Source organism: Salmo salar, chromosome 18 (genome assembly GCF_965601325.2).
Source record: "Salmo salar chromosome 18, fSalSal1, whole genome shotgun sequence".
In the NCBI taxonomy this organism is placed as follows: Eukaryota; Metazoa; Chordata; class Actinopteri; order Salmoniformes; family Salmonidae; genus Salmo; species Salmo salar.
Genome location: NC_138308.1, coordinates 67,631,872 through 67,651,146, shown reverse-complemented (window position 1 = coordinate 67,651,146; position 19,275 = coordinate 67,631,872). Strand labels below are relative to the sequence as shown.

Here is a 19,275-nt window from a genome sequence, read left to right as displayed (position 1 = left end):
TTTTTTATGCGTGTGTGTTTACGCGTGCCGCTCCAAGGGGGAAATGAGTGGTTGCGCATTCACTGGAACACACAAGCGTCATATTGGAGAGGGCCCCGGCCTCTACCTTTTTGATCTCTTTCCCTCTCCATTCATGTGCTGCCAGTCCCCTGGATTTCATTGGCCTCTCCATTTGTCCAGGCCTTATGAGTGCCCAGATAAAAATGACATGCACGAAACACTCGTTACTGACGACCGGGAACACGCAGAAAGACACTGGTTATTTCAGAGCGTGTGTGAGTGTGTGTGGTGACTGTGTGTGTGTGGCCGAGGCTTTGTTGCGGTTACCCCAGAGTGTGGCCCTGTTGATTTTAGTTTGGCGGTGATGGGGACAGCTAAAAGCCCGGGTCCTCCATGAGCTGCTAAGGACAGCTACGTTTTGGGTCCTTTAGGGCCCCACTGTCAGCCAGGCTGTCCAGCTGTTCAGATGGAAAATACAAGGCAGTACACAGCTGGAAAAGCTGCCTGGTTTAGTTGCTTTGGAGAAGAGACCCGGTCTCTTATGTTTTGGGGAAATGTCTCAGACAGTTAGGCTCATTCTGAAAATCAGAAGCTGTGATATATGCTGTATGATATGAATCCATCTTAGACTTACAAGTAGGCTATATGAATGTAGGGATCATTTATTATATTTGGCATTTTAGTCATTTAGCACACATTCTTATCCAGGGGCAATTAGGGTTTAGTGCCTTGATCAAGGGTATATCAACAGATTTTTCACCTAGTCTGCTCGGGGGATTTCAAAACATTTATTTATTGTTGTGATTTTAATGGACTCGAATGTGCCTGACATCATCACAAATGAAGTTCACATCAGGGGGGAAATTAAAATTCTTTAACAGCCTATTCTCAGCACATAGTGTCTTAAAATCAATAGGAGAGGATATGTAGACTGAAGTGAGACTGTTGATGTTTTAATTTAACCCAAGCTCCTGGGTTGAGAACGCGCGTAATGTCCCCTTTGTGATCCAAAGGGGTGCACACTAATGGGGGTCTAATACTCTAAATTGAGCTGTGTGTGTGCCTCCCTCCCCTAGCTGCAGGTCCACAGGGGGTCTGGGTGAGACGCTGTGACAGATGTACTGGACAGATGCCTGTCTGCTCTGCTTTGCCCTGCTGCAGCTGTAGCCCGGCTTAATGTAACACACACACACACCATTACTGACCCCCACTTTGCCCTTTGTTTTATCTGTATAGCTCCCTCTCTCTTCATCAGTGGTACACAAAGTAATATCCCTATTGCTTGTTGCTTTTGCTGTCATATAGCTCCTCACTGTTGCTTGACGAGTCTTTTACTGTTGGATTGTTTAAACACCATGCCTTGTTTTCATTGCGTGTCTAGTTTTGCGGTCCAATATTTTCCTATTCAGTTCTCCTTTTGACGTGCTATCTAGTGTTGTTGCGTGCCCTCACGTCTTGTTGCATGTCTCTTTTGTTTGTGTGTTGTTGTGCTGCGTGTCTTGGTCATCTCTCGTCGCGTGTGTGTTTTTGCGTTTGTTTTATAGAGTAGCCTGTGTGTACTGTGTGTCTCACTGGGGGGACGGTGGTGGTGAAAAGCACATATCTGTCACTTCCTCTCTCAAATCAGATGACTCAGGTCATGTAGTCCCCCCACCCCTCTCGTTCTTCCTCTGTGTGTGTCCATCAGTTTTTTTTTTATAGCGTGTTTGTGTGTGTGACCTTGTGAGTGTGTATAGGAAGTTTAGTGGGAGCTGTACCCTGGCCAGTGTGGCCACTCTGTATTCAGGATACTCTCATTTCTCCTTACAACTGTTAGCTGCTCTTCTCAGGAAACATGGCCCAGACAGACAGAGAGGCTGATGGGTAATTAACTACTCAACAGTTCTCCAATAAAGGGGAGCAGGGAAATATACTGAAAGTGTGTGGGTGTGTGTGTGAGAGAGGGAGAACATTGTGTGTGAACGCTGGGTGAACTTGGCTCTGTGCCGTCTGGCCCCCTTCAGAAGTGTGAGAGCTGAATGGTGCCCCCCTCATGGCCTACCCCACACACAGAGTACTGAACGCTCTACGACGGCAACCACATCTCAACCATCACTCCTCATCCAGGATGGCTACTGCGAACTTGGACCACTTCTGAACCAAGAACATTTTTAAACATGGGACAGCTTTCTATCTATAGGACCAGCCATTTGTAACCAGGATTGAAATGCATTCAAACAGTATATTGGTTTTTGACCAATGCTACTCCCAAGCAAAGAGACTTCGAAATGAATAAGGATCTCTCTGTGAAGATCTGTTTTTGGAATAACCCAGGGGTTTTTCTTGCTTTAACTTTCTCTCTTTCTCTTTCTCTCTCTCTCTCTCTCTGTCTGTTAGAAAAAAGCCTGTGTTTTAACGTTTGGATGCAGGGATGTGTTAGTGGTTTACTGTCAGCATACATGCTGCAGCAATCTCTCTATCTTTCCCTTTTTCTTCCCTTTTTCTTCCCTTTTTCTTCCCTTTTTCTTCCCTGTCTGTCTGTCTGTCTGTCTGTCTGTCTGTCTGTCTGTCTGTCTGTCTGTCTGTCTGTCTGTCTGTCTGTCTGTCTGTCTGTCTGTCTGTCTGTCTGTCTGTCTGTCTGTCTGTCTGTCTGTCTGTCTGTCTGTCTGTCTGTCTGTCTGTCTGTCTGTCTGTCTGTCTGTCTGTCTGTCTGTCTGTCTGTCTGTCTGTCTGTCTGTCTGTCTGTCTGTCTGTCTGTCTGTCTGTCTGTCTGTCTGTCTGTCTGTCTGTCTGTCTGTCTGTCTGTCTGTCTGTCTGTCTGTCTGTCTGTCTGTCTGTCTGTCTGTCTGTCTGTCTGTCTGTCTGTCTGTCTGTCTGTCTGTCTGTCTGTCTGTCTGTCTGTCTGTCTGTCTGTCTGTCTGTCTGTCTGTCTGTCTGTCTGTCTGTCTGTCTGTCTGTCTGTCTGTCTGTCTGTCTGTCTGTCTGTCTGTCTGTCTGTCTGTCTGTCTGTCTGTCTGTCTGTCTGTCTGTCTGTCTGTCTGTCTGTCTTTCGTTCCACAGGGCAGCAGCCATATTGGTGAGGTGGCAACAACATACTCCATGACCCACACACCTCCTGAAAAGTCCAATTTAACCCACACACTTCCTCAAAAGTCAAATCTTTAAGGTAAAATCTGGAACATTCATTTCCTCCTTGCCCCGGCAAGTCCAGGTACTAGGTACTAACACATCCGACCAACGAACAAAACAAACACCAAAACTGGCTTCACCGATATGGCTGCTCAAATCTTTATACCTCTATTCTCCTAGAATTGGTCGCTTAGGCACAGATCCAGGATCAGCCTACCCTCCACATATCCAAACTGGAACCATTAGGTGGAGAAGTGCGAAACTGACCTCTACATTTAAGTATGCTCATGAGCTGGCCCTCTCTGAGCTGGATTTGTCTGAGCTGACTTGAGTGGGTGGTGTATGTAGGCATCTGTCCTAAGCCATAAGGGAAACTGGTATCTACCACCCCACTATCAGATAAGAGGGGCAATGTTTGCTTTTTGTCCCCCCCCACGTTTGATTTGAAATCACCCACTAATTTATTTGTACTTTTAGCAGATTCAATGTGTTTGAGCTAGTAATGATCAATATTTATCTTTAAAAAATTGCTATGACATAGCCAGTGAATATATAGCACCACTTTGGATTCTATCCCCATCTCAAAATCAAATGGTTTAGACTAGGGATGCACGATATATCTGTAAGCATATCGGAATCGGCCCGATGTCTAATTTAACGGCGATGTGCAAAACTGATGTCAAAGCTGATGTGCATACCTATATAACGTAGGTAGATGACATAATGATGCCACGAAAAATACTGCGCTACACATGCAACACAGAATTCCTAACCTAGCCCACAATGTCTGCTGTGTGGGTCTATTTTGAAGTTTCAAAGGAAGATAACAAAAAGGCCATATGAAACATTTGTGCTGCTATTATTTCCTGAGGTGGGGAGAAAGTGAAATCTTTTAATACCACAAACCTATTTACTAATTTGAAACTGCATCACCCCCAAACATTCAGCGACTACTTAGAATAAAAGCAGAGAAAAACTAAGCTCTCACTTCCAACAAGTTCAAGTCGAGCAGTCATTTGAAAGAGTAAGAACATTTCAGCGAGACAACTCAAAGGCGAAATCCATTAACGGCAAGATAATGGAATTCATTGCCTTTGACAATCAACTGTTCTCTGTCGTGGATGATGTTGGCTTTCGCCGACTGGTCGAGTACCTCAAGCCCCGGTGCACACCAGTAGGTGCTATTTTTCAATGTTGCCCTACCGGAGTTACACAGTATTGTTGAAACGCACCTCCATGAGCTACTTGCTATGGGCATCACTGCTATTAGTTTCACAACTGACATTTGGACCAGCAATGTCACATGAACACAGTCCAAGCTCCATTCGAACAACTGACTTGAGAGATACGCTCATCAACTGCGTCTGCAGCAGAAGTGATACCTTGTGTCATGGCATTGAAACACCTGCTCAACAAAACTGCCGACACAGACCGTAGGGTTAAAACTTGCAGAAGTACTCTGCTAGAGGCTGTGAACAAGCGATTCGGTGGCATTCTCTCTGAGCCTCTTTACTGTGTCGCCACCATGCTCGATGCTAGGTACAAGGACCGCTACTTTGATGCAGACAAGAAACAGGGTTTACGTGAAATGTTTGAAACAGCTGGACAAGATGGAAACGGACACAGTGACAGTGCGCACCGAGGATGAGAGGCCACGGACAAATAGCTAAAACTTCACTGCTTGACATGTTTGATGAAATCCTGGTTGAGAATGAAATGACTGAACAAATGAACAACGAAACAGCACAGTAAGTGAAAGAAATAGGTTTTGATTTTACTTTACTGTTTTACTGGTAATGGGGACATACATATATGCCAACAAAATAACTTTTTGGTGTGTGTGTGTGTGTGTTTCAACTATTTAACTTTACTAGAATGCTTAAAAGGCCGCTAAAATGTTTAATATCGGTATCGGGTTTTTTCGCAAGGAAAATACCGGATATCGGTATCAGCCAAAAATGTATCGGTGCATCCCTAATTTAGACCGTTTGGAAGTTTTATTTCCTCTGCTACGAAGTGCAGTGTGGGTAGAAAAAGTGATTGTTGTCCTCATTATGAAATTATCAACTTTTCCCTGTATGTCTTAAAATGACCATATACACTAATTGTGTGCTGATTGTGAACCTGAACAATCAAAATTAAATCTAATGTAGCCTAAGGCCTGATCAGCAGGTAGGTATAGCCAGATGAGTCCTGTCTCAGGCAGTTGCTTAGGCTACTTTATTCCGGTAATAAACAAATAAAATCTAATATTTGCCAGCCATTTTACAAACATTTTAATGCTTAAGCTGAACACGGCCTACATCTCAGTGGTCAGCATGCGAAGCAATGCACAGTGCACTGTTTGACTAGGCTGCTGATATTGCCTATGGTTGTTAAGCATGCAAAATGACTTGTTGATCAGTGAAACACAGTTACATGCTTAGTTCGACACTGAAGGAGAGGACGCATCAGTTGTCACAAAATGTTTAAGTATTTTCGGAAGGTAGATTGAAAGTAATATGTGCAAAACATTTGAGTGAACCGCCGATTTGTAATGTTTTAATCGATTTTAATAACCGATCATGCATGCTACATTTGGATTGGTTTGGGGTCCCACGGACCGACGCATTTGCATCCTAAACAGGGACCGGTGCGTATCAGTGAATCGTTACATCCCTACTGTAAGCATGACATCATCATGTGGGGCACTGAGTGAGCGTGTTCCTCTGTAATCAGTCAGGGCTGTGGGCTCCAGGGTGGGCCAGGGGTCAGGAAGTGTGTGTATGTGTGTGAGGGCACGCCCAATGCCCAGTCTAGAAATATCAGTGAAGGGGATCACCATAGCATCAGATGATTATAGGCGCTGATGAGTAGTATCTATTTTGAACTCATTAAAAGAAAGGAAAATCATTTGAATCAAATACTGCTGGATTTAGACTTGGCTTTGGTTTGGACTATGTTCTCTCTCTGAACCTCTTTCTCTCCTTTCTATCCCTCTCTCTGGCCTAGCCCTTTCCACTACAGGTTCGTGAAGTGCAGTAACCTGTGGTTCCACCCCCTCCTTCCCTCTCTCCATCCATCCCTCCCTCCATTCCTCTCCATCCCTCCCTCCCTCCTTCGCTCCCTCCCTCTCTCGTGTCTCAATGGGGCCCTTTGCTTTCCATAACAAAGGCTTCATTCTGTAGCTAGAGGACTCCTGATATCTCCAGTAGTGATAAGTATATTTTTTGACCTAATCTGTTGTTGTCTGGTACTGTCTTTTTGTTAGCGAGGGCCGTCTACTTTAAGTGCTGCCTGTTTTCCCAGTAGCCTACTTGGTGTGTGGACTGCTGACTGCTCATAACTTGCAGATGATTGTTGACACATCAACCAGGATTAAGGGGCAGGGCAATTTAATACTCGCTATGGACTTTCTTCCCTCCTTACTAGCACTGACTTTATTGGGGAAGAATGTACTTACTGTGATATGTGGTTGACCCACCTAGCTATCTTTAGATGAATGCACTAACTGTAAATTGCTCTGGGTAAGAGTCTTCAGCGGTGTGTTTGTGTGTGTGTCCCTCTCTGTGTCCCTGGGCCCACGGAGCACCCGGGCATGTCAGGTGTCACTGACATCTGTGCAAATGGGGTCGTTCTTTTAGCTGTGTGCTTCTCAGCTAATACACACACACCCACTCTTGTCACAAAATTTTGCCGCTATGTTGAGCAAGCTCTCACACACAGGGGGTGGGATTATTGCGATTGCGGGGTTAATGTAAGGACTTAACATTCCAAAAATATTGAACTTTTTCTTTTTTTTGTGTGTGTGGGGGGCCGGCATGAGAATGTTTTTGCTTAGTTGACAAAAGTAATTGGAGCACGGACCTTGCAACATTTTGACACAAGATGTGGATTCTTTGGTGGTGAGCTCAGGGCTTTGGTGTTTTTTCTTTTCCCCTCTCCTCTCTCTCTCTCTCTCCTCCTCTCCTTCCCCCTCATTAAGCACTATCCCTCTGTGCCTCCCCCCTCCCGCCCCCAACTCAGCCCAGCTGGAGAGAACATAGCTTTTTGCCCAAACGTGTGTGTGTGTGTGTGTGTGTGTGTGTGTAAGCAACATATTCTTCAGCACACCAGAGAATTGGCTAATCAAAGTGGAACTTGTATGATTTTCCTCCTCATCTCATGTTCCTACCTCTCTATGTTTCAGGTGTTAGTTTTAGTGACCCCAAGTTTTCACATGTTCCAGTTTTTTAGTCTCATCTATTTCATCTTTGTCGCTTCTGTCATCTATAACTTTTAATGTGAATGGATGAAGAACAAACCTCTTTCTCTCTCCTTTCTTTCCATCCCTCTCTTTCTCTCTCCTCCCCTCTCTTTCTCTCGCTTCTCCTCTCAGGGAAGCGATGCGGAATTACCTGAAGGAGCGAGGAGACCAAACTGTCCTGATCCTGCATGCGAAAGTTGCACAGAAATCTTATGGCAATGAAAAAAGGTAACCGACCACCACTTAGCCAACACACCGCTTTCCATACTCTCCCGATTTCCCACATACCTCACACATTCCATACCTAGAAAGGCATGTTGAAGAGTTCCCGGTTTCAATTTAGTTTGTGGGTTAATAGTATGGACTAAAAGGCAGTAGAGAAAAAAGCAAAGCCACATTCCAATGTGTCTGTGTGTGACGTTGGTGTTTTGGCCTCTCCGGCTTTCCATTTCCCACCGTGGGTCAGACGGGGAAGTGAGCAGTTAAGTTCTCTGCAGGGCACATTCAGGTGAAGGCCATAGAGACACAGGGGTTAGGGGTGTAGGGAATAGGAGGTTAAAGTGTAGATGGTAAGGTTAGGCAGGTAGGGCACATTCATGCCCCCAGACACGTAGGGTTAAAGGGTTGCGGAGCACACTGAGGTAAGTAAAGGGTAATGAATTGGGAGAAGTGGGTAAGATTTTGCCTAGTCGTTGTAGGTTGGGTTAGAATGGTGGTGTGTGTGTGTAGAGAGTAATTCAGCTGTACTTAATATGGTCATCCTGGGTGAAGTAAATAAATATAGGGAGTTAGACAGACTGAAAGGGTTAGAGCCCTGGCTGCCATTACAACAGGACTATCTCTTAGTAAATCAGGAGCTCTCAGCCAACACTGTGGCACCTCCGAGGTTTGGAGCACGAGAGAGGAGGAGCAGGTGTGTGTGTGTGTGTGTGTGTGTGTGTTAAATAGAGGAATTCCTCCGCTCTCCGTGCTTCTCTCTGGTTAAAGTTACACTGACTGGGGCCCCGGGGTCAAGATGTGAGAGAGGCACATTTTGTGGTCTGACCCGTTGTAGCAATGCACCCAGGGATACATTAGATATCCAGTCATTCTAGTTTTCATAATCAGTCACAAAGCCTAATATACAGAACATTTTATACAGGCCCCATTCCCCTCGTCTACCACTTATTCATTAACTATTGGAGTCATTTACTTAGTCTCTCTACAGTTTAACTCTACTGTAATGTATCTGTTTAGTCTGTGTTTAGTCCCTATGGTTCGCTCACTGGAACAGGTCCAACTTCCAACATGAGAAGTGTATGCTGGTGTTGCATAGATAATCACTGGTACACAATCATATAGTCACACACACACTTGTGAGTTAGGGTTTGATTCTAAACAGACCAACGTATGTTTGGGTCAGCTCTCTGGGTGTGTGTGTCCCTCTGTGTAAGGAACACCTGTCCAATACATGGCATAGCTGTGTGTGTGTGTGTGTGTGTGTGTGTGTGTGTGTGTGTGTGTGTGTGTGTGTGTGTGTGTGTTTACAGTCTGTGTGTGTTGATACACAAAGGAGCTCTGAGCATGAAGGAGTTGCGTGTGTGTATTTGCGTGCTCTTTTGTATTCACAGGGGTTTTCCTCAGAAAGCTCCATCTCTTTATCTCTTCTCTATTGTAGGAGGTGAAAGTAGACATCACTCTCACACAGACTCGTGTTATGTGTCACTCACCTCATCAGACTAGACACACAGTCTCATTTGACAAAGTCATATCGAGAGCAACATAGGCTGACCGACTTTCCTCTTTTCCTCACCAGCTACAACAAATAAAGCACTTTGGTTTGGTTGAAGAGTCATCTAAACTAGGTGTGGGGGATTTCTTAAAAAAATTAGGTGAATTTATTATAATTTCTTTCTAAAGTGACATGACTTATAAGATGCCATCGAGGACCACTTTGAAAACAAGCGTTGTAATTAACCTCTATGCTAGCGTCCCACCCGTGGTGCACTCCATCAACAGCAGGTGCATTTCAAGAGCGGCAAATTTGAATCCAAATAAATGTCAAAATTCCAATTTTTCAAACATACAACTATTTTACACCCTTTGAAAGATAAACATCTCCTTAATCTAACCACGTTTTACGATTTCAAAAAGGTTTTACGGCGAAAGCATAAATTTAGAGTATGTTAGGACAGTACATTTACAAGAGTTGTGTGTAATGTTTTGTCAATTCAAAGACAGGGTCACCAAAACCATAAAACCAGCTAAAATGATGCACTAACCTTTTACAATCTCCATCAGATGACACTCCTAGGACATTATGTTAGACAATGCATGCATTTTTAGTTCTATCAAGTTCATATTTATATCCAAAAACAGCGTTTTACTATGGCATTGATGTTGAGGAAATCGTTTCCCTCCAATAACCGGCAGTCAAGTCAACACCACAAATTAAATAATTAAAATTTGAAAACATTGGTAAAATATTATATTGTCATTTAAAGAATTATAGATTTACATCTCTTGAACGCAATCAACTTGCCAGATTTAAAAATAACCTTACTGGGAAATCACACTTTGCAATAATCTGAGCACTGCGCCCAGAAAAATACGCGTTGCGATACAGACTAGACGTCATGTTGGGGAGATCTAAAATCGAAAATACTATGTAAATAATCCATTACCTTTGATTCTCTTCATCAGATGTCACTTCCAGGTATCACAGGTCCATAACGAATGTAGTTTTGTTCAAAAAAGCTCATCATTTATGTCCAAAAATCTCCGTCTTGTTAGCACATGATCTAAGCCAGCCGGACTTCTCGTCATGAACGAGGGGAAAAAATATATTTACGTTCGTTCAAACATGTCAAACGTTGTATAGCATAAATCATTAGGGCTTTTTTTAACCAGAACATGAATAATATTCAAGGTGGACGAATGCATACTCTTTTATAACGTATTGGAACGAGGGTACCCAACATGAACTCGCGCGCCAGGTGTCTAATGGGCCATCATCGTTCCATGGCTCTTGTTCGGTCAGATCTCCCTCCAGAAGACTCAAAACACTTTGTAAAGGCTGGTGACATCTAGTGGAAGCAATAGGAAGTGCCAAAATATTCCTCAGCCCCTGTGTTTTTCAATGGGATAGGTTTAAAGGTAATACAACACATCAGGTATCCACTTCCTGTCAGAAAATGTCTCAGGGTTTTGCCTGCCAAATGAGTTCTGTTATACTCACAGACACCATTCAAACAGTTTTAGAAACTTTAGAGTGTTTTCTATCCATATATAATAAGTATATGCATATTCTAGTTACTGGGTAGGATTAGTAACCAGATTAAATCGGGTAAAAAAAATGTATCCAGCCGTGCAAATACTGCCCCCTAGCCCTACTTTCAAGTGATATCCACTGGGTCCACATTGTACATTTTGTTGTATATGTCTGTTACCCAAAAGGAATTCAATTCAATAGCAAACTAGTAAATGTGTTGTTTTTGGCATCTCCATTGTTCTCCTGACCTGTCTCGCTGATAGGCTGAGGTACTGGCTAAAATGCAAGTTCTTGTCAGATTACAGCTCGCCAAATGGGTTATTGTAATAACATTTCATCCCCCCCTTAAATTAAACAAAGTTTTACAGGATTTAAGTAGATGTTTTGCCAAGTTGTCTGTCACACAAAGAAATCGACTGACACTTCATTCCCATTGCAATGACTGCCACTGTATTTTGATACCACAGCGCCATCTAGTGGCAGAAAGTGAAACATGAACAAATGTCTAGGCTGTTATTTTCCGTTATGTCTGCGTAAAGTCATCATATTAATAATTTGGTGTGTAGTTCAGTTATACTGATGGCATTGTGTGTGTGTGCGTGCAGGTTCTTCTGTCCTCCCCCGTGTGTGTACCTGATGGGCTCTGGCTGGAAGAAAAAGAAGGAGCAAATGGAGAGGGACGGCTGCTCGGAACAGGAGTCTCAGCCCTGTGCCTTCATAGGGATAGGAAACTCTGACCAAGAGATGCAGCAACTCAATCTAGAGGGAAAGGTAGGGTACACACACACTTCTTTCCTTCACTTTTACTCTCTCACTTTCTTCCTCTCAACCTTCACCCCCTCACTCTCTTGTTCACATGCTCACACACACTACACTATTACTCTTTGTTTCTCACCTTCTGTCTATAATTATTTCATAATAATGACAAATAATATCTCTGTCACACACACACTCATATAGACACACGCTCAAAACAGTGCCTCACACTATCTGACAACCGTTGCTTAATCACACACACACACACACACACACACACCAAAGCAAATACTAACCGGTACCTGCCATTCCTAAATAAGCCCATCTTTCTACTCCCTCTCCATCCCTCCACCTCAGAACTATTGCACAGCCAAAACCTTGTACATATCAGACTCCGACAAGAGAAAGCACTTCATGCTGTCCGTCAAGATGTTTTACGGCAACAGCACAGACATCGGCGTCTTCCTCAGCAAGAGAATCAAAGTAATCTCCAAGCCCTCCAAAAAGAAGCAGTCCCTGAAGAACGCAGATCGTGAGTCACACACAACACACAGGCGGACGCGCACACACACACTACACTTTATGAACCAGACCTGGGTTCAAATACTATTTAGAGTATTTAAATGACTTTCAAAGACGTTTCTTTGGAAACATGTATATTGGAACGTATTTGGAAATACGCTTGGAAAGTATTGGCATTTATTTGAAAATAATCAAATACACAGACAAGTGTATTATCAAATACACATATTGAAATACTCCCATGCATTTGAACCCAGGTCTGTTTGGAATTTGAAATAGTGCGTTTAGAAATAAGTATTTGTAAATATACTGAACAAAAATATAAACGCAACAATTTCAAAGATTTTACTGAGTTATAGTTCATGTAAGGAATTTAGTCCACTGAAATAAATAAATTAGGCCCTAATCTATGGATTTCACATGACTGGGCAGGGGTACAGCCATGGGTGGGCCTGGGAGGGCATAGGTCCACATACTTGGCAGCAAGGCCCACCCACTGGGGAGGCAGGCCAGGCCAATCTGAATTATTTTCTCCCCACAAAAGTGCTTTATTACAGATATAAATACTCCTCAGCACCCCCCCACCACCACTCAGATGATCCCAAAGGTGAAGAAGCCGGATGTGGAGGTCCTGGGCTGGCATGGTTACATGTGGTCTGCGGTTGTGAGGCCGGTTGGACGTACTGCCAAATTCTCTAAAACAACGTTGGAGGCAGTTTATGGTGGAGAAATTAACATTTAAATTCTCTGGCATCAGCTCTGGAGTTAGCTTGCCAATTGCACGCTCCCTCAAAACTTGAGACATCTGTGGGATTGTGTTGTGTAATGATCATGCTGTTTAATCAGCTAATTGATATGCCATACCTGTCAGATGGATGGATTATCTTTGCAAAGGAGAAATGCTCACGAACAGGGACATAAACAAATTTGTGCACAAAATTTGAGAGAAATAATCTTCTTCAGAGTGTGAAACATTTCTGGGATTTATTTTATTTTATCTCATGAAACATGGGACCAACACTTTACATGTTGCGTTTATATTTCTGTTCAGTGTAGTTTCAAATAATAGGCTATATATAGGAAATTATTAGAAAATACTTTCAAATAAAATTCGAGAAACAACATAATTTAAAAATACTCATATGCCGGTAATACGTATTTAAATAACAAATAATCAAATACGCAGGTCTGCTTTACAAACACAATCTACATGTCAATATCACTCGTAAGGCCCTGCTCAAATGCTTTGAAAAGGCATCCTTCCCTCCTCCCCTCATTGAGGTTACCATTAATCGAACATGACTCTGTTAGTGAAAGATGTATATTGGAACCCTCAATTTCACCTATCTTATCATTGTACATTAGTGATTACGTCAAGGAAGGAAGGAAGGAAGGGAGGAAGGAAGGAGGCATCTTTTGAAGTACTCTAACCAATGCTGATCTCTACCCTTCACAATGCCGTTATTGCTCTTCAGAGGGCGCTACATCAACAACAAAAAAACGGATGACAACCGAGGCATGAAAATGACCCAATGTTCAATATTGTCAAATACCTGTAGTGTTTGTTTTGCGTTCCGTTCTCTACCCTCTAATCACACTACTTATCGCCCGGTAATCTCATCTTGCGGTGATGGGGACATGTTTTGGGGGTTGATATGTTTTAGTGTGGTCTCTTTATCTCTCTCTCTGTGTGTCTCTCCTACTGCAGTGTGTATTGCATCGGGGACCAAGGTGGCCCTGTTCAACCGGTTGCGGTCCCAGACGGTCAGCACGCGCTACCTACATGTGGAGGGGGGAAACTTTCATGCCAGCTCCCAGCAATGGGGTGCCTTCTACATCCACCTGTGTGAGTCTCATACACACACGCAAGCATGCGCACCAACACACGCTCGTACATGTATACTCACATTTCTCGCACACACACTCAATTCTTAATCAATCCTATACGCTTTCTCATATACACACTAACCACACATACATTTACTGTAGCCTGAATTAATTGTTGTGTGACCGTATCTCATGTGTTGTGTTTCCCAGTGGATGACGAGGAGTCCGAAGGAGAGGAGTTCACTGTGAGAGATGGCTATATCCACTACGGACAGACGGTCAAACTGGTCTGCTCTGTCACCGGGATGGCCCTGCCACGACTGGTACTACCCACCACTTTTACTTTTGTTTCTCACCCCTCACCTCTTTCAATTCTTCTCACATAACTATTTTTTGTTGTTGTATTTGATATATTTTGTCTTTATGCATGTCAAATGATCTCTCTGTCGTTATTACTGACACACACACACACACACACACATTAATTAAAGTTGCCAGTTAATGTCTTGACGTGATTTGTACGCTGCTGCTCTGACAACTAAACACCATCCTCTCTGTGTGGGTCAGATCATCCGTAAAGTGGACAAGCAGACGGCCCTGCTGGATGCAGACGACCCCGTCTCCCAGCTCCACAAGTGTGCCTTCTACCTGAAGGACACAGAGCGCATGTACCTGTGCCTTTCCCAAGAGAGGATCATCCAGTTTCAAGTGAGTGAGACACTTCCTCCCAATGCAACTTCCAACTCAATTTAGTCGCAACCTTCTACTCAAACTACACACTACCATTTGCCATAATTTGACCACACCACTTGCTGTTACCAATCAGAATGACCTTTTTAGGAAACGTCTTCCTGGATAGTGACCATTTAGTTAATTTCTACGATAATGACCGATTTGCAATCTTCAAATTGAACATTGTTAATCAGATCCCACCTTAAAATGGAGGACAAAGCTTGTCGGTGCTCTGTGCTGGTCCCCTTTGCTCGAATAGGTCACAGCCTTTGTTTTTCTAAGAGATTTTTATTGCCTTGTGATTCCATCTCAGGGAGATGACCGATTTGGAGTGATCCTTATCCTCTAACTGAGTTAATATAATGTTAAGGTGACACGTAATAGGTCCCTCGCTTAGGTGTTCTCTCTCAATCTAACTCTACATCAGAGATCACCATAGAAACAACAACTTAACCAGGATACAGCGACGGTCATAACCACATCTATATTCATTTACCTATCTATATCTACATCTGACGAGCAACCGCTACTGGCTCCATTTGACGTGTATGTGTGTGTGTCTGCCTCCCCCCAGGCCACTCCATGCCCAAAGGAACCAAACAAAGAGATGATCAACGACGGAGCGTCCTGGACAATCATCAGCACGGACAAGGCTGAGTACACCTTCTACGAGGGCATGGGCCCCGTCCACTCGCCTGTCACCCCCGTGCCTGTGGTCGAGAGTTTACAGGTTAGAAAGGGACACACACACATATAGACAGACAGACGAACACACGGATGCACACACGCACTCCATTCCTATCATAAACAACTATTTGTTCCTCTCGCAGTGCTCCAAAAATATTTGTACACACACGTCCTTTAGACCCTTTACGCCATTCCATCTCCATCTTTTCCTCCGCCAACAAGACATAAACATTTAGACTTGTTGTATTTGTGTGTTTGTGAAGCTAAACGGTGGTGGGGATGTGGCCATGCTGGAGCTGACGGGACAGAACTTCACTCCAAACCTGAGGGTCTGGTTTGGAGACGTCGAGGCAGAGACCATGTACAGGTACCGACACACCTCCCTGCTCCTTTCAGTTTGCGCTCTCTCAATACTAGGGTTTCAAAATTCCGGTAACTTTCTCCAAAAGTCCAGCTTTTCCAGCCAATTCTTTTCCAGGGATTTCAGAAACACTTGTGGATTAAAATTAAGTCCAACTGAAGATGCTAAAGATGGCACCGACAGAGATGCCTTTTAATGTATTATTTATTACATTGTTACCCCAGGAAATCTTAAGTCTTATTACATACAGCCAGGAAGAACTATTGGATATAAGAGCGACGTCAACTTACCAACATTACGACCAGGAATACGACTTTCCCGAAGCGGATCCTCTGTTTGGATCACCACCCAGGACAATGGATCTAATCCCAGAAGCCGACCCAAAACAATGGCGCCGCAGAAGGGGTAGACGGAGCGGCCTCCTGGTCAGGCTCCGTAGACATGCACATCACCCACCGCTCCCGAGTATACTACTCGCCAATGTATACTACTCGCCAGTCTCTTGACAACAATGTAGACGAAATTCAAGCAAGGGTTGCCTTCCAGAGAGACATCTCTCGGGATATGTTGTCGGAATCGGTTCAGCCACCGGGCTTCTCCATGCATTGCGCCGACAGAGACAAACACCTCTCTGGGAAGAGGAAGGGCGGGGGGGGTATGCTTCATGATTAACGACTCATGGTGTAATCATAACAATATACAGGAACTCAAGTCCTTCTGCTCACCCGACCTAGAATTCCTCACAATCGAATGCCGGCCATATTACCTTCCAAGAGAATTCTCGTCAGTTAACTTCACAGCGGTGTACATTCCCCCTCAAGCAGACACCAAGATAGTCCTCAAAGAACTTCACTGGACTCAATGTAAACTGGAAACCATATATCCTGAGGCTGCATTTATATTAGCTGGGGATCTTAACAAAGCAAATTTGAGAACAAGGCTACCTAAATTCTATCAGCATATTGATTGCACTACGCGTGGGGGTAATACACTCGATCACTGCTACTCTAACTTCCGCGATGCATACAAAGCCCTCCCCCGCCCTCCCTTCGGCAAATCCAACCACGACACCATCTTGCACCTACCGTCTTATAGGTAGAAACTCAAACAGGATGTACCAGTGACTAGAACCATTCAACGCTGGTCTGACCAATCGGAATCCACGCTTCAAGATCTTTTTGATCACGCGGACTGGGATATTTTCTGGGCAGCCAAAGAGAATAACATCGACCTATACGCTGACTTGGTGAGTGAATTTATAAGGAAATGTATTGGAGATGTACCGACTGTGACTATTAAAACCTACCCTAACCAGGAACCGTGGTTGTGTGGAGGCATTCGTGCAAAACTGAAAGCGCAAACCGCAGCATTTTACCATGGAAAGGTGTCTGGGGAGGTGGCGGAATATGAACAGTGTAGTTAATCCCTCCGTAAGGTAATCAAACAAGCAAAATGCCAGTACAGGTTCAAAATGGAGTTGCAATTCAACGGCTCAAACACGAGACATATGTGGCAGGGTCTACAGGAAATCAGACTACAAAAGGAAAACCAGCCACGTCATGTACACTGACGTCTTGCTTCCAGATAAGCTAAACACCTTCTTTGCACCCTTTGAGGATAATACAGTGCCACTGTCGTGACCTGCTAACAAGAACTGTGCCCTCTCCTTCTCTGTGGCCGACGTGAGTAAAACATTTAAATGTGTTAACCCTCTCAAGGCTGCTGGCCCAGACGACATCCCTAGCCGCGTCCTCAGAGCATGCACAGACCAGCTGGCTGATGTGTTTACGGACATATTCAATCACTCCCTATCCCAACCTGCTGTCCCCACATGCTTCAAGATGGCCACCATTGTTCCTCTACCCAAGAAGGCAAAGATAACTGAACTGAATGACTATCGCCCCGTAGCACTCACTTCTGTCATCATGGTGCTTTGAGAGACTAGTCAAGGATCATATCACCTCCACCTTACCTGTTACCCTAGACCCACTTCAGTTTGCATACCTCCCTAACAGGTCCACAGACGATGCAATCGCCATCACACTGCACACTGCAGTAACCCATCTGGACAAGAGGAATACCTATGTAAGAATGCTGTTCATTGAGTGCAGCTCAGCATTCAACACCATAGTGCTCTCCAAGCTCATCATCAAACTGGAGGCCCTGGGCCTCAACCCCGCCCTGTGCAATTTGGTTCTGGACTTTCTGACGGGCCGCCCTCACCACCTTCACCACGAAGGTAGGAAACAACATCTCCACCTCGCTGACCCTCAACACTGGGGCCCCACAAGGGTGTGTGCTCAGCCCCCTCCTGTACTCCCTGTTCACCCATGACTGCGTGGCCATGCACGCCTCCAAATCAATCATCAAGTTTGCAGACGACACAACAGTAGTTGGCTTGATTACCAACAACGACGAGACAGCCTACAGGGAGGAGGTGAGGGCACTCGGGAGTGTGGTGTCAGGAAAACAACCTCTCACTCAACGTCAACAAAACAAAGGAGATGATCGTGGACTATCGCACCTCTCTATCCACATCGAAGGGACAGCAGTGGAGGAAATTTTTTAATTTAAGTTCCTCGGCGTACACATCAACGACAAACTGAAATGGTCCACCCACACAGACATTGTGGTGAAGAATGCGCAACAGCACCTCTTAAACCTCAGGAGGCTGAAGAAATTTGGCTTGTCACCCAAAACCCTGACTAACTTTTACAGATCCACAATCGAGAGCATCCTGTTAGGCTGTATCACCTGCCTGGTACGGCAATTGCTCCGCCCTTAACCGCAAGGCTCTCCAGAGGGTGGTACGGTCTGGACAACGCATCACCGGGGCCAAACTACCTGTCTTCCATGACACCTATAGCACCCAATGTCACAGGAAGGCAAAAAAGATCATCAAAGACAACAACCATCCGAGCCACTGCCTGTTCACCCCGCTATCAACCAGAAGGCGAGGTCAGTACAGGTGCATCAAAGCTGGGACCGAGAGTCTGAAGAACAGCTTCTATCTCAAGGCCATCAGACTGCTCAACAGCAATCACTAACTCAGAGAGGCTGCTGCCTACATGGAGACCCAATCACTGGCCACTTTAACAAATGGATCACCAGTCACTAAACAATGCCACTTTATATAATGCCATTTTAATAATGTTTACGTATCTTTATTATTATTATTCTATATTTTTTTCACCTTTTATCTAACCAGGTAGGCTAGTTGAGAACAAGTTCTCATTTACAAATGCGACCTGGCCAAGATAAAGCAAAGCAGTGTGACACAGACAACAACACAGAGTTACACACGGAGTAAACAATTAACAAGCCAATAACACAATAAACAAGTCAATGACACAGTAGAGAAAAAAAAGTCTATAAACAGTGTGTGCAAATCGCATGAGGAGGTAGGCAATAAATAGGCCATAGGAGCGAATAATTACAATTTAGCAGGTTAACACTGGAGTGATAAATGAGCATATGATGATGTGCAAATAGAAATACTGGTGTGCAAAAGAGCAGAAAAGTAAATAAAATAAAAACAGTATGGGGATGAGGTAGGTAGATTGGGTGGGCAATTTACATATCTGACATTACTCATATCATATGTATATACTGTATTTTATACCATCTATTGCACCTTGCCTATGCCACTATGCAATCGCTCATCCATATATTTATATGTACATAATCTCATTCACCCATTTTTAGATTTGTGTGTATTAGGTAGTTGTTGGGGAATTGTTAGATCACTTGTTAGATATTACTGCACTGTCGGAACCAGAAGCACAAGCATTTCGCTACTCTTGCATT

General features: G+C 44.1%; 1 protein-coding gene across 1 annotated transcript in view; it reads left to right on the top strand.

Annotated features, from left to right (window-relative positions):
• LOC106577485 (suppressor of hairless protein homolog) overlaps positions 1-19,275 on the top strand; it is a 96,591-nt gene that overhangs the window by 71,582 nt on the left and 5,734 nt on the right. Inside the window, exons 3-10 of the mRNA XM_014155513.3 lie at positions 7,466-7,561; positions 11,189-11,354; positions 11,697-11,871; positions 13,570-13,707; positions 13,899-14,011; positions 14,256-14,396; positions 14,995-15,150; positions 15,371-15,474. Coding sequence (XP_014010988.1) covers positions 7,466-7,561; positions 11,189-11,354; positions 11,697-11,871; positions 13,570-13,707; positions 13,899-14,011; positions 14,256-14,396; positions 14,995-15,150; positions 15,371-15,474 — 1,089 coding nt within the window. The remainder of the gene's footprint in view (positions 1-7,465; positions 7,562-11,188; positions 11,355-11,696; positions 11,872-13,569; positions 13,708-13,898; positions 14,012-14,255; positions 14,397-14,994; positions 15,151-15,370; positions 15,475-19,275) is intronic.